This window comes from Falco naumanni, chromosome Z (genome assembly GCF_017639655.2).
Source record: "Falco naumanni isolate bFalNau1 chromosome Z, bFalNau1.pat, whole genome shotgun sequence".
NCBI lineage: Eukaryota > Metazoa > Chordata > Aves > Falconiformes > Falconidae > Falco > Falco naumanni.
In genome coordinates this window covers 12,800,117-12,815,487 of record NC_054080.1, presented here as the reverse complement: position 1 = coordinate 12,815,487, position 15,371 = coordinate 12,800,117, and the positions used below count along the sequence as shown (strand labels likewise).

At 43.1% G+C, this 15,371-nt stretch overlaps 1 protein-coding gene across 1 annotated transcript in view; it reads left to right on the top strand.

Moving 5' to 3' along the window:
• SVEP1 (sushi, von Willebrand factor type A, EGF and pentraxin domain containing 1) overlaps positions 1 to 15,021 on the top strand; it is a 128,755-nt gene extending 113,734 nt beyond the window's left edge. Inside the window, exons 47-50 of the mRNA XM_040580415.1 lie at positions 2,299 to 2,394; positions 7,500 to 7,595; positions 10,371 to 10,464; positions 12,495 to 15,021. Coding sequence (XP_040436349.1) covers positions 2,299 to 2,394; positions 7,500 to 7,595; positions 10,371 to 10,464; positions 12,495 to 12,525 — 317 coding nt within the window. The 3' untranslated portion in view covers positions 12,526 to 15,021. The remainder of the gene's footprint in view (positions 1 to 2,298; positions 2,395 to 7,499; positions 7,596 to 10,370; positions 10,465 to 12,494) is intronic.
• The last annotated feature ends 350 nt before the right edge of the window (positions 15,022 to 15,371 follow it).

Genomic DNA, 15,371 nt, shown 5'->3' with positions numbered 1-15,371 from the left:
AGCATTGCGAGAGGGCAGCTGAAGCATGGAGGAAATTGTTCACATGCAACCACAGGGAAGATTTTTGGCAAAGCTGAAAACAAGTATCAGAAATTATTTCTTCCCCTTATTACCGCTGTTTGTCTTGCAGCAGCACAATAATTTTGTGTCCTGTGGAGATAACTCTCAGGTATGGATTTACAAGAGGATCTCAAAGATGAGATTGATACCATGGATGTGAGATTTACTACTACTAACTGAAGTCACGCTTAATGGTTCCCGTTCTCTCCCCAGCACATCAGGACTGCATTTGCCATGCTTGCTTTTACAATAGCATAGAAAGAGAATGAGATCCCAGCTTAACTTCCCACCCCAAGCCTTTCTGTAGTCTTACCTGTTGAGTGAAGAATAATCCCCACAACTACAGACACAAAGTCTCTGCCTGCCTAAATTGGTGTGTAACAGGTGCACACGTAGTGAGATACTGTCTTATTCGTTTTCACAACCAGGGCCTGGGCAGTAATCCAGGAAAAGCCTACCTCTGCCCAAGATCCTGGATCGCTGAGCGGGATGGAGTTGCCATCCAAAGCAATTTCTGTAACTCATGAAATATCTACATCTTATCCACTGACAGAGGGAGAGAAAATACATTTCAGAGACCATGGGCTTTGAATTTAGGGTGGGATATCATTTATACACAAACCTTTTAACTCCCATTCCTTTATACTTTCATGGAATATTGTTTCAGTGGTGTGGATCACATAAAGCTTTAAATGGTTTTTGATTAAACTTTCATAATATTTCATTGCACAAAGGACATCTGGTTAGCACACTTTTCTACTTTAGTCAGCACTCGGAGACAAGCTCTCTGCATAGTCATTGCTATCTTTACAACAGAAATTGTTCAAAACCTGTTAAAATATTGCAAGTTCTCTGAACCTGCCAGGGTCTAAGGTCTCCTCCCACTCTTATTATTAGCTGATGTTTGATGAGAAGGCTCTTGAGACTGAAAAACAAAATGGCAAAAGCTTTGACCTCATTTCAACAGATCCAAGCTGCAGCTCGCAGCTTGGATCTGTTAGCTGCAAGAGTGACTCGAGTTTGGCTCTGTCAGAGGAAGATTTGCACTCTTTCCAATGTTGAGCTCAAGTCTGAACAGTGTTTCCATGTGCTAAACCACTGTTTGTATTTAATACTAACGCTGAACAAGATATGAAACACTCAAAGCCTAAACTCACATTTTGCTCACCTAGTAACTAATTAAAGATAGGATGCAATTAACAGTTCAGACTGAGTTTACTGTGGTTACTCTGTGTTCATAGCTACCACTAATTAGAAGTTAGTCTGATTACTTACTTGTACTGTAGTATCATCTCGAAGCCACAATTTTTGATCTTCTGTATATATTATGTACACCAACATGACAAGGATTATACTTCCTCCAATGATCTTTAAGTCTACCATGTTTGTACTTAGCTTGCCACCTGATTTTGTAAAGTCATCCAGGTTTCCCTGCATGTAGTAGCCAAGATGCAGTGCAGTGTTATAGAAGCAACAGTGAGTCCAAAGCCTGTCCAGTCCAGGCAACATATTGGGCTAACGTGACAGAGTCCACTTCAAATTCCTCACTGCCGTGATCGGAGGCTTATTACAGGTGTGCAAGCCAAGGAGCACCAGTCAGCGTGAATGCTAACTGAGGTTTATAATCACACTTTGGGTTCCACAGGTGAATGTTTCACTGTGCCACTGTTGCACCCTGTTGGTCACTCCTCCTTATGCTGGATGATAGTGCAGTAAAAATTGCTCATTTTACCACAGCATTTAATCTTACTTTTGACAAACCCTATATTATGCCAGATGATACTATCTTGGTGTTTCATACCAAGGTTAGAAGAAAGCTTGATTTTATTTTAGAGTTAGTTTAGAAGAGGGAGGAAGAAAAGCTTAATAGTTTTTGTTTGGGGTGGGTTTGTTTGTTTTGTTTTAAAATATGAGTGGGGAAAAGCAGATAAAGGATAGCATCAGCTTTGAAACATCATGCAGATAATTTACCCAACTGTACTAAAAACTTTTAAGTTTTCATTCTTGCCACGGACAATTTTTGATTCTCTTGATATTGTCATACTCTTGCTCACAGTACTTAGACACACAGAGCCAGAAAACAATGTAGCCCTTGAAATCACAACCATGTTTCTATAATTCACTACCTTTGTTTGTCCTACTCTAAACTTTACAACTGCACAGATCTGTGCAAGATACTGAATTATTATGCTTCTAATGAACCATCTTGAGTTTGTAATGAAATTTTATTGTTTTCAGCTGTCTGTCGGTTCCCATGTCAGAACGGTGGCATCTGTGAGCGACCAAATGCCTGCTCATGTCCAAATGGCTGGATGGGTCGTCTCTGTGAAGAGCGTATGTACATCATCCCTAAGCATAGTTTTAAGTGTGTTGTAGGTAAGACAAGTGAATTTAATGCAGTGAACCAGGTAGGAAAATTACAAAGGCATAAGAACGAAAAACATAAAAATCATTGCTTTATTCTGCTTGATGAATTAGAGGGAGTAAAAAGGCCAACTTCTTGCTTGTTTCTAGACCAAAAACCATCACCTGACATCTCCAAACCAAAACAAGCACTTTTTTTAGTTGATGCAATCTTGTTTGTGGGTGCTCTTTCACTATGGTTGAAGAACAGCCTGCTTCAGTGCTCTGAAGTCTGGTTCTAATAGCAATACATGATAGTTTCAGGGGGGGAAATGGGCTGGAACAGAAAAGATGTGTGTTCTGCTGGTGGCTGCATTTGTTTCTTGGCTTCCTTTTCTATCAGTCTCTGGTTATAAACCTGATCAATTAATGGTCAAATAATACAGTTGTGTCACCTTTTCCATGCTGTCCTTCCTGACCTGTGTACCTGTACCCCACAAATTCTGGCCTGGTCTTGCCTCGCCTGGATCCCTGAATAGTTAGAGAACTGGATCTATTCTGATTGAAAAGAGCCAAATCTGACTCTTGAGTCTCTCTGAGATTTCCTGAGGAACACTGGGGATGCGGGTTTGTGCTGTGTTTCCCATCTTCTTTGTGATGGTTTTAGTACAAGGAATTTGAGAGGGCTAACCCTTTCGTGCTGCTGTAGCTGCTGTATGAGAAGCCTTATGACTGCACACATAGTTAGGCATGGGTCTGTGTGGATAGAAAAGTATTTAGCCTTGACATAAAGCTTTCATGTGTCCAACATGTCGCTGAGGTGGTGTCACTGTCCCTGGCTGTGAGTGTACATGGAGATCTACAAAAATATGTGGCACCTCCTCCTGTAGTTCTTGGAGAGGAATGTGGTTCAAGCATTTTGCTAGGTAGATGTATCACATCTGACAATGGTCCTCTGAATCTGCCTCTGCAGCTTTCAGGTCTTCTCTGTGGCAGTGTCAGTTCCACATGGCACAAGTTAGCTGTGGATACAGAATGAGGAGAAGAGATCTGGCAAGTTTTGTCCTTCTGCATTTACAGAAACTCCACCTACATGGTGCATTCACATAGCCCTTCTTTTGCTGTTCCTATGCCTCTCAGTACCACCACAGCCAGACGTGCAAGCGCAGCCCTGTGTGTATCCCAGTGTCAGCAGAAGAGGACTGAGCCCTGTGTCTGGCAGAATTGTGGGTTTTGTATGCCACAGCTGATTTCCTTACCTTACCATTAGTAATGATATTCTAATGTATACTTCAGGACCAGAGGATATATTTTATGCCCCCAGCCTTTTTGTTCTGTCAGCCCATTTCAGACCCTGTTTTCCTGTATGAGGAAAGTGAACAGACAGCTGACAAGCCAGATCACTCTTCCTGCGGATACAGGCACTAGCTCTCTCTTTTTTTTTTTTTTTTTCACTTTAGCATAGGTATTGAGGAGAGAGGAAAAGGATTCCCACAACTGGTTAGTGCTGCCTCAGTTTTCCAGCATTATTTGTCAAACAAGGTGCACCAGTGAACAGAAAAGATAAGTTTAATATTTGAAGTTGAGGACCTGTTGTGGAAGTCAAAGGGATTTTTGAGTCCTAGCATTGAGCACAGATCCAAGTGTTCCTTCTGCAAGTGATAGAGGAGCCAACGAGGAGAGGTGCAATCTTGGACCTTGTTCTCACCACCAAGGAGGGGCTGGTGGGGAATGTGAAGCTCAAGGGCAGCCTTGGCTGCAGTGACCATGAAATGGTGGAGTTCAAGATCTTCAGGGCAGTGAGGAGGGCATACAACAAGTTTGCAACCCTGGACTTCAGGAGAGCAAACCTTGGCCTCTTCAGGGATCTGCTTGGTAGAGGACCCATAGGATAGAGCCCTGGAGCAAAGAGGGGCCCAAGAAATCTGGTTAATACTCAGATTTCTCCAAGCCCAGCAGCGATGCACCCCAGCAAAGAGGAAGTCGGGCAAAAACACCAGGAGGCCTGCACGGATGAACAAGGAGCTCCTGGACAAAGTCAAACACAAAGAGGAAGCTTACGGGGCGTGGAAGCAAGGACAGGTAGCCTGGGAAGAATAGAGAGAAAGTGTCCAAGCAGCCAGGGATCAGGTTAGGAAAGCTAAAGCCCTGATAGAATTAAATCTGGCCAGGGATATCAAGGGCAACAAGAAAAGCTCCCACAGGTACGCTGGTGATAAAAGGAAAACTAAGGAAAACATGGGTCCTCTCCAGAAGGAAACAAGAGACCTGGTTACCTAGGATGTGGAGGAGGCTGAGGTACTGAACAACTTTTTTGCCTTGGTCTTCACCAGCAAGCTCTTCAGCCACACTGTCCCAAGTTGCAGAAGGCAAAGGCAGGGACTGGGAGAATGAAGAACCACCCACTGTAGGACAAGGTGAGGTTTGAGACCATTTAAAGAACCCGAAGGTACACCGGTCCATGGGTCCCGATGAGGTGCATCTGTATGTCCTGAGGGAACTGACAGATGAAGTGGCTAAGCCACTATCCATCATATTTGAGAAGTTGTAGCAGTCCAGTGAAGTTCCCACTGACTTCAAACAGGGAAACATAGCCCCCATTTTTAAAAAGGGAAGAAGAGAAGATCTAGGGAACTACAGGCCAGTCTCACCTCTGTGCCCAGCAAGATCATGGAGCAGATCCTCCTGGAAACTGTGCTAAGGCACATGGAAAATAAGGAGGTGATTTTTGACAGCCAACATGGCTTCACTAAGGGCAAGTCATGCCTGACAAATCTGGTGGCATTCTACAATGGGGTTACAGTATGGGTGAATAAGGGAAGAGTGACTGATGTCATCTACCCGGACTTATGCAAAGCATTTGATGCTGTCCTGTACAACATCCTTGTCTCTTAAACTAGAGAAACATGGATTTGATGGATGGACCACTGGATGGTTGCACTCAAAGAGTTGTGGTCAATGGCTCAATGTCCAAGTGGAGACCAGTGATGAGTGGTGTTCCTCAAGGGTCTGTAGTGGGACCAGCGCTGTTTAACATCTTTGTGAGCAACAGGGACAGTGGGATGGAGTGCACCCTTAGCAGGTTTGCTGACAACACCAAGCTGTGTAGTGCTGTTGACACACTGGAGGGAAGCGTTGCCATCCAGAGGGACCTTGACAGGCTTGAGAGGTGAGCCTGTGTGAACATCATGAAGTTCAGCAAAGCCAAGTATGAGGTCCTGTACCTGGTTCGGGGCAACCCTCAGTATCAATACAGGCTGAGCAGAGACTGCATTGAGAGCAGCCCTGAGGACCTGGGGGTACTGGTGGACAAGAAGCTCAACATGACCCAGCGATGTGCGTTTGCAGCCCAGAAAGCCAACCGTCTCCTGGGCTGTATCATAAGCAGCATGGCCAGCAGGTCAAGGGAGGTGATTCTCCCCTTCTACTCTGCTCTCATGAGACCCCACCTGGAGTTCTGTGTCCAGCTCTGGGGCCCTTGGCATAAGAAAGACGTGGACCTGCTGGAGGGAGTCCAGAGAAGGGCCATGAAGGTGATCAGAGGGCTGGAGCACCTCTGCTATGAAGACAGGCTGAGAGAGCTGGTCTTGTTCAGCCTGGAGAAGGGTCTGAGGAGACCTTATAGCAGCCTTGCAGTACCTAAAGGGGGCCTACAGGAAAACTGGAGAGGGACTTTTTACAAGGGCTTGTAATAGGACAAAGGGGAATGGTTTTAAGCTGAAAGAGGGTAGATTTAGATTAGTTATTGGGAAGAAACTATTTACTGTGAGGGTGGCAAGACACTGGCACAGGTTGCCCAGAGAAGCTGTGCATGCTCCATCCCTGGACATGTTCAAGGCCAGGCTGGATGGGTCTTTGAGGAGCCTGGTCTAGCGGAAGGTGTCTCTGCCCATGGCAGAGGGGCTGGGACGAGATGTCTTTTCTAACCCAAACCATCCTATGATCTGTCGGGATCAGGCCACACTGAGACCACTCAGCTCTGACAAAATTCGGTCACCTAGTAGTTCACAGTGCATTTCACAGATAGCAAGATAGATTCATCTTCCTGAGAGAGGCCTGACCACTCTAAGAAACAGGCATTACTAGTTTAATGACATAGACAATTACTGTTGATATGGCTTAGTCCTGTGAGCTCTGTGGAAGTCCGCTATTCTTTTCGTATCCAGGCTGACTGTACCTGCTCAGCTTGACCTCTGCTATGCAGCAGAAAAGGAAGAACCCCTGCACCAGTCCCCCACAGCCCCCCATCCACCCTCCCAGTATGAAACTCCATTGGAAGTGCTACTTAGGGGTCCAAATTTGAGACCCAGCTCAACTGTTGCTCTTCTTAGAGCATCTTCACACAAGTAGTACTTCATTCAGTTAGGGTAGTAGAGGTGGCAGTTTTGTAAAGGTGCTTAAGTCGTGAAATTGTGCACGTTGGACAAGTGTGTAGATCTGCTCACAGAAGCAGTATAGCTTGATTGGTGCTCAGTCCAAAGGCCATCAGCTGCTTGGTAGCTGCTTTGTTTGCTCCCCAGAGTTTCCAGCCACAGCCAATCTGTTGCATCCAAAATGCCTTATACCAAAGCTGTCTTTCTATGGCAGGCTTGTGGTGTCACCTGTCTCAGCATGTTTTCATGGGCCCAGATCAAGTGCTTTTCTATGGGTAGTGCATAGATGAACACGTTTTGCATGTTACATTGTGGGACCCCAGGGAATCGACAAACAATCCAGTTTTTTGTAATTAAAGCATGAACTGGGTTTGTTAGCCACCATCACGAAGTGGGTAGTGTCTGTGGGCATTATGCATGAGAAGCAAGCAAACAGCCCTGCTCATTTCCAGTGAGCACAGAGCCTACAGGCATCTGAAGGACTCTAGCAACTGCACCAGTCTGTGCATTTGTTTGTCATCATTCCTTCTCGTTTCTGGCAGTTATGCCAGTTGTATTTGTTGCTCGTGCCTTGTGGGTAGATGCTACTCAGCTCTGCTGATACTGCATGCAAACAGTCAAGGGACAGTAGAGTTTCTAATTAAATGTAAGTTCTTTTCTTGCACACTTTATTCTTTGCTTTCATGGAGGTAATTCTTTTCACTGGTTCTCTTCTCCCCTTAGCGATATGCGTTCTGCCATGTCTCAATGGAGGTCGCTGTGTGGCCCCTTACAAGTGTGACTGCCCCGCTGGATGGACTGGATCACGCTGCCATATAGGTAAAACTTCTTTCACCTGCATTTTTTTCTCACTTTTTGTGACTGCTGTCAATACCTAGCACAGTTCACTAAGGACTCTGTAGAACTACTAAGCTTCTCATAGGAAAACCCAGGCCTGCAATAATATTCCTGGAGGATTTACTGTCCCCAGCTGCAGACTATTTTCCAAGTAGTCCCTGATGAGTCTTTCAAATCCTCGGAAGAGTTTGCTCCCAGAAAGGACAGACAGCATTCACAGGAGTGCTCTCTGCAAAAAGCAGAGAGGAGAGTATTTCCAAACAGAAGAATAAAACTAGATTGTCCATTCCAAGAAGAGTTTGAATCTTTTTTTCATCTTCAGCACATGCAGATCACCACAACTCACAAACAAGCTGCAGGTACTATAGAGGTTTTTCACCGCATAGCTGTCTACTTTGGGGGCTTCCCACTTACTGCTTGAGTTCTGAGCAGTGCAAGGATTTGTTTAAAGATGTCTGAGTTTAATGGGTACATGGTACCCATGTAAGGTACTGTGTACATGGTATGCAGGTACCTTACATCAGGTATCATCTACATTCTCTGAACAAACGCAACACGCTCTGCATTTTACTAGATCTCTCACTTGCACCTAACCAAGGTTGAAGGGCATGTAGCACACCAAAACAGTGAGGGGAGTGGTTCTAGGCTCCAGACCTGTGTTCTGGCAAGTCAGCTTGTGTCAGATGAGGCTGGTTTGCAGTTAGGGATAATATTTGAACCCAAGTTTGGGATATATGGTTCCACATCAAGACTAACCAATTTTTGAAAGGCTTGTCCCTCTGTAAATAGACAGTAAAACTCATAGTAATTGAGTGATGATTGAAATGTCTTTCCATCATTATCTAATTTCATATTAAATATTTTTTTAAATTGTTTTATGGTTTGTGCACTGTATTTTTATTGTCCAGGTGCACCTTAACTGATTGTTGACAGGACCTTAACGTGAAAGCCCGGTTTTGCCTTCCTGCAAGACTTTGGAGTGGCTGGTTGGGTGAACTGGAGGAGGATTTCATGCTTTTGTTAATGAACGCTCATATTATTTGTTCATCTGATAAGAATAGTGAGTCGGGGCGTTAAGCTATGTGATACACTGCAAACCCAACTGTCCTTCAGCAAATTGAAATTCCAGAATGAACAGTGCCACTCAGAACTGCTGTCTTTTAAAGGGACACTTGCCTAGCACGTGTATCGTTTCTTCTCCTATTTCACAAACTTTGCAACTATAACAGCATAGGTAGTAAAGGAGGATAAATGACTTCTTCAATTTTGGACCAGCAATTCAAATCTGTTCAGGCTGATATGCTTTTCAGTTGCTAAAGAAAAAGTTCTAGTGAACAAGTGCATCTGTGCCAAAGCCTGTTCATAATAGCTTATAACCACTGCTTATGAAGCTATTAAACCAGTTCTCGTTTTACCTACTGGGTTTGACCTTTTGCCATGACAGAGCAAAGTGAAATGAGAAATATTTGGATTAACTACTGGTCTCACAGGAATAATGATGTGCATAAAGAAAGAGCTAAAGATGTTTCATTCACATGCTTCATTCCAGAATCAGAAGTCATTTTCAACACAGCAAATTTGGTGCACTTAATGTCACAGGGATGGTCCATCTCTATAACCTCCTGCCATTGTTTGTTGATGTTTGGCCCGGAGGAATCAGAGTAGTGTATTTCCGTATCCTTTCGCATTCCTGTGGTTGTTCAGTTCTGTTTCCTGTAATTCCATTTTAATCAGTGTTTCCTGATAGATATTCCTTCAAAAAATATTGCGCAGCATTTGTCCTCACTGGTATCTTTAGGTCCATTCTCTAGATACAGCATTACCTGCTTAAAAGACTTAACGTATTTCAGCTTTCCTGTGATACAAATGTCTGCATTTGAAGGACATCTCTAAGTGATCTCTAAATCTGTTCTGTAAATTGTATGATGCTTTGTCTTCCAGTCTCAAAATTGATAGGAAGACTTGAAGGTTTGACTTTTGTTTGGTTACTTGATATTCTTGGGTTAGGCTGTGTGGATGTGGCTGTGCAGATGTGGCCATTTCACAGCTGGCACGGCACAACCCTATCAGGCAGGCTAGTGTTTGTTCTCTAGTTCACATGTCCTGTACCACCTAGTAACATCTCTTATGGCTGTCCAGTTTCTTTCAGGAATGTACTGATGTTCTGTGCTTCCTTTTCTTGACTCTATACAGGTGCCATTGTGTAAAGTCTTACTGCTTGCCTGCCATTGACCTGTAAATGGCTTTCTGACCTTTACTTTCTCTGTTTATGCTGCCACTTTCTGTACTGTTTTACCATGCCTGGTGTCTGCTTGTCCTGGGTACTGCTTAACCATCACATTCCTTTCAAATAAACACCCACATTTTCTTCCTAGAAATAAGGCCTACTCTCCTGTTGGTCTTCTGACTCTGCTCTTCTAGTTCCTCCACTTGCTTCAACTTGAGACAGAAAGAACAGAGTTTTTAAGGCAACATAAAATAATATACTGTCTGTTTCATGCAGGTTATACACTGTAGCAGGTGGCAAAAGCAGCAGAGAGGGTCAAATGACGTACAGCAGAGATGTGCTTCTAAGGCTGCACTTTCCAGAACAAACTGTCTTTTACGGCAGACTGACAGCTGATGTTTATTATTGTAGTTTTGAGAGTAGTTCATTCTTAACAGAATAGTGCAGGCTGGATTTTCAGTGCTTTGTTCCTTAGCTTGTTGTGGGTGTGCTCATTAATGCATCTCTTACGTGTGTGTATTTCTATGCAGCTGTTTGCCAGCTGCCTTGCTTAAATGGTGGGAAGTGCATACGACCAAATCGGTGCTATTGTCCCTCATCATGGACTGGACATGACTGCTCTAGGTAAGTGTTGCTGAGCACTGTCCCATAGCTAGGCTGAATCACACTAAATCTGAAGAATGTGCAATTAATTTTGCACATTTGGAGAAAAATGTAGATCCTATAAATCAGTAGTCGTTGGATGGCTCGTCATTTGTGGACAGCCTGGAAAGACCTTAAAGACTACTCTGCAAAATGACTGCCAGACTTCTAGAAAGCTCAGAAAATGGTACATTTACATGTAAGGAGACAGGCAAACCTGCAAGGTTTAGCCTTATTTCTAATGATGCAAATGACAGTGTTCGTTGTGGTGTAGTACAGAATGTTCTTCAGGAAATTTGGGTGGCCTACTGTGTACAAGTGTTCTTTCTGAACTGCATGTACCTCAGGTGGGTCCAGGTTTAAGATTAGGGTCATGCCACAGATGTTATAAATAATAGTTTTACTATTTTACACCTAGTGTTGAGCGGTGTGATCATTTGAACACAGTGCCTCTGAGTCAAGTCCCAGTTCATCTGGCAGTGCAGTGCATGTATCAAGAGCCCCAAGGACTGGTCTTAGATCTGGTTCATATGTGCTCTCTTTTAGAAGAGTGTTACCAGTGCTTGTGTTTTGGTTTGCTGATTCATGTCTAATGCGGCAAATAGCGGACTATGTTTTCAAATCAGTGAGCCCCATCAACATGCAAGGCAGCATTTATAAGTCTTAATTGTAGCTTTGGTTTTTTGAAGTTAGCTTGTGAAGTTTGGGTGATTGGCTTCAGGGACAGCCTGAACAGGACTCAGTTTTTCTCTGGAAACCTGTTTCATTTCATGCTGCCGTTAAGACCCACTTACAATCCTGAAGAGGGGAGGCAGGTGGAATGGTGATGATGTTGTTGTGGTCAGGAATCAGACATAATAACAAAATATACAGCATAAGTTCTCCTGCTCCATGTATGAAATATTAATGAAGCCATGAAACACATGCTAATAAAAATATTTATACCTCAACTCACATAGGCTCCTATTGAATGCATTGGTCATTATCCTAGAGAGTTAAATAAATAACAGCTGAATATTAGTGTTTTTCTCTGGGATACAGACAAAGCCTGTTAAATTGTACATTTTTTCTAGTCTTCCTTCTGGACAGGTAGTGACAGACATTCTTCCCTGTCTTTCTGATACACTGTGTATCTTAAAGCTGCAGAAAAGATGCTTGAGAAATTACATTGTCCAGAATGAATGGTTTTCATTTGTCAGCTGTGATTATATATGCCTAACTGAAGCAACTTAAATGTACTAACAGTATCCTGCTTTAGACTGCAAGCTACACATCTAAAGTCTGGTAGTATTTCCATTTAGGACATGAAGCAGAGAAGCCCAAATCCAGTGGATTTAGCAGCCAGAAACAGAGTTTATCTCTGAGGCAAAGTAAAGTTTCAGTCTGTTACCAAACTGAACTCATGTTGGTTTTGGGGTTCCTTTGTCCAAATCCACAGCTCTGTGCAGCATTGTGAAGCCTGAAAGAAGGTGGATCATTAACCTTACAGGCTTGCAGTCCAGCAGCTCATCCATCCAGGAGCTGTTTGAGAGGAAGTTTTCCACACAGAACTGGGAGGGTGGAGGGCAGGGGACAGAATCAAGCACTGAGATCTGTTTGGTGTTTTGTTAAACTCTGGCTTCAGCACTGGTGGGCCTTTATGGGGTACAATACTATTCTGAGGACTCAAAAACAATACAGCCAGGACAGGAGTAGGTGCCATGATAGCAAAGATTTGCTGTTGCAGGTTAACTAGGTGTAATTTATAAGGGGAAGCTGAAAGGGCCCAAAGCTTTTATCAGCATCCAGGACAGGATTAGCCCCAAGCCACCCTGTGATGAGTCATGATTTACATTAAATGCAAGGTATCTCTATTCCCAACGCCCCCCCACTTCCCTGCTCAATAGGCTGCCTTGAGCTTTTGCACTCTAATCCTGGTGTACTTCAGACACCATCCTCTTGTGCCTCACTGTTGATCTTGTTTGGTATGTTCAGTAATATGATTTTATTTTCTTTGGGGTTTTTTTACACAGGAAACGGAAGGCTGGATTCTACCCCTTTTAACATCAGAGCAGCAGTTCTACATTCAGATATCTTTCTTCAGCCTAGGCACCAGGGCTTGGAATCTAATGCATTGTAAATCAAATCCATTGCATACCTCCCCCCCAGCTCCCTTGTTTTGTATTTTATTTTGTGATACACTTTTACTATACCTTTTCATTTTTAAAGAAATCCTCTGTATTTTTCATTTACAAAAGTATTATCAAATATATGCTGCTACACATGCAACATACACATACAAACGTTAAGATTTCTACTGTCCACTGAGGAAGTGGTTGTGTAAAGTGAAGTCCCTCTCATTTCTTACATGTAGTAAGCTAATCAAACAATATTATACTGCCAACTGTGATTAAACAGAATGTGGCAATTCTGGTTACCATCTGCCAGATCATACTGCTGTCCAGCAATTCAACAGTAAAGAATAGTTAAGCAAGGCTAACAGAGCTGCTAAACTTTGCAATGGGCCTGTTTCTGAACTCATGTTGATGTAAATTAGAAATACATGTGATAAAGTCCATGTTGTAACTACAGGTTCTGGTGGGCATAAGAAGAAGATTCTGTAATGTATATTATGTGACGTTAACATCATTGGTGAGTGACTTAATAGAAGGCATCAGAATGAATTTTACCTGAGATTTATTGGTAAAATAGTCAAAAATGTAAAAGAGATAAGAGAACATCATGTCATTTAGGGAACGATGGACAAAGTTGAGCCCACAAGGCTTTTTGGATTATGGGCAGTTCAGGTGTAGCTCTAAAGCTGAATAATCCAGGATCCAGCAGTGGGAAGCAGGCAGACAACTGAAACTTGTGCTTCCCACTTGCTGTGGGACTCACCACCATCCTTTTCTTGAGTAAATTCTGAAATACATGTCTAGCAGCTGTCAGCTAGGCGAATGTTTTTGATACATAGGGTTTGAGTCCCAAAACTAGACTGCCCCTAAGATGGAGAGAGAAGGCACCAGTTATGTTTACAGGTGAAACTTTGCTATTTGCTTACAGAAAAGTTGTATTTGTTTTATGCAGACCCCTCAGACAACTGGAAAAGGCCTCTTTTGAGTACATGCTTAGGCAAAAATGCTTAGCTGAGTGAGAAACACTGAGAGCACACAGGCTGTCAGATTTCTCTTTTCTCAAACCGTTGATCCCATTGCATTTGAGGATAACACACACCTGAATGCTGTCATTAAGTCGTGCACTAATGAATTGAGATGCTAAGATTTACCTACAATTAAGCAGCATGGTGGGGTTACAAGATGGAAGTCACACACATTTTTTGAGGTCAAGTGTTCGGTAATTATAGTCAGTGAGCAAAAAGTCTGATCTATGAGAGAAGATGTTAGAGTGAGAACCTAAGAGTCATTGATCAGAAACTCCATTTTTCCCAGTAATAACAGAAAAGCATGACTTGCAGGCAGCACTGGGAAGAAGGAGCAATAAATTTTACCTTCTGTAGCATTCCTGCTTAGTTACCCTCCAGATTAAGAGTGTGCACAACCTGCCCAACTCCTCCCCCGTTATAGGTTTACCTTCCTTTTATGAATGCATGAACTTGGACACAGGAAAGTGGGATGACACCAAAATGAGCCCACACCAGGGCACTAGTAAACACTGACACATAATTGATGGCTGTTAGCCCAAGACCAGAAATGCAGAAGAAAGAAACAAGCAAATTTGTGAGTCAGTAAGAACTTTCAGCCAATTAAAAGAAAAACAGATAGGTAAAGAATAGGAGTCATTAGGGGATCAGATTAATGTGAATGTAGAATCCTTCCCAGGGGGAGCTGCAACAATCTGGTTGTTTCAGCTCCCACAACCTTCTTTTTCTAATGGACTCTGCTAGCACGTAGCAACAATCTTCTTGTCTCCCAGCTCCACAGCCATCAATGTTTACAGCTTTGACTGAAGTTAGTGTTCATTAAATAATGTCTGCATTTCAACCTGTAGTCACCACCATTTGTAGGCACTTTGTTCCTTAACCTCATTGCTGCCTTAACAGCAGGGAGCAACACAGGACTTCTCAAAGGAAAGAGTGCCTGGGTGAGAAAAGCAGATCTTTGTTTGTATGTCACTCTCGTGTTTTGGTCCCTTTTCCAGTGTGCTTCCCTGGTGTGTGCCCTCAGTCTGCCCTGGTGATCTCCAGAGCAGAACACCAGTGGTGATGACAGTGCTTAGAGCTGGCAGGACATTTTTGGAGACTTCAGGGCTGCAGAATGTCTTTTAGCAGTCCAGCTTCACACTAGTGACTAGTACATGGAATCCCGGGATCAATCCAGTCAACATGTTTCATAAGGAGATGTGGTGGTAGGACAGAGTAGCTGAAACTAGAGGCTGTTACATTAGTGCTGTTTATGATGTTTTGATACTTGCTGGAACACTCTCCCCTCCCTACCCAGTACTGTATTGTCATTTATGTCACTGCTTGTTGTGTGTTTTAAACAACTTCTGTGTGATGCACTTTACACTGTAAATAAAGTTGCACCCTGTTTAGTACCCATATAGAGGCAACATTGCATTCTTAATGACTTGCAACAAAAAATCTTGACCTGCCCTTCAGGACCTGCTGGCAAAGCCTGAGTATTAGGGAAAGGGAACTCCACTCAAGGGAAAAGACAAAATAATTGCCAGGAATCTTAAAAGGATGTGCTGGATTCATCCAGGTTTGATCTTCGGGTAAGAATGCAGTTAGCACGTAATTCTTCAAATTCTTTCTGCTGCTAGAGCATATTCTAAAACCTATAAGGGCTAAATTCACCACTGACATAAGCAGATACATTAAAACCTGTTTCACTCACTGCTCAGACCAGATGAAGATACGCCTTGTTTTATTTGGCACCCATACTAGAATT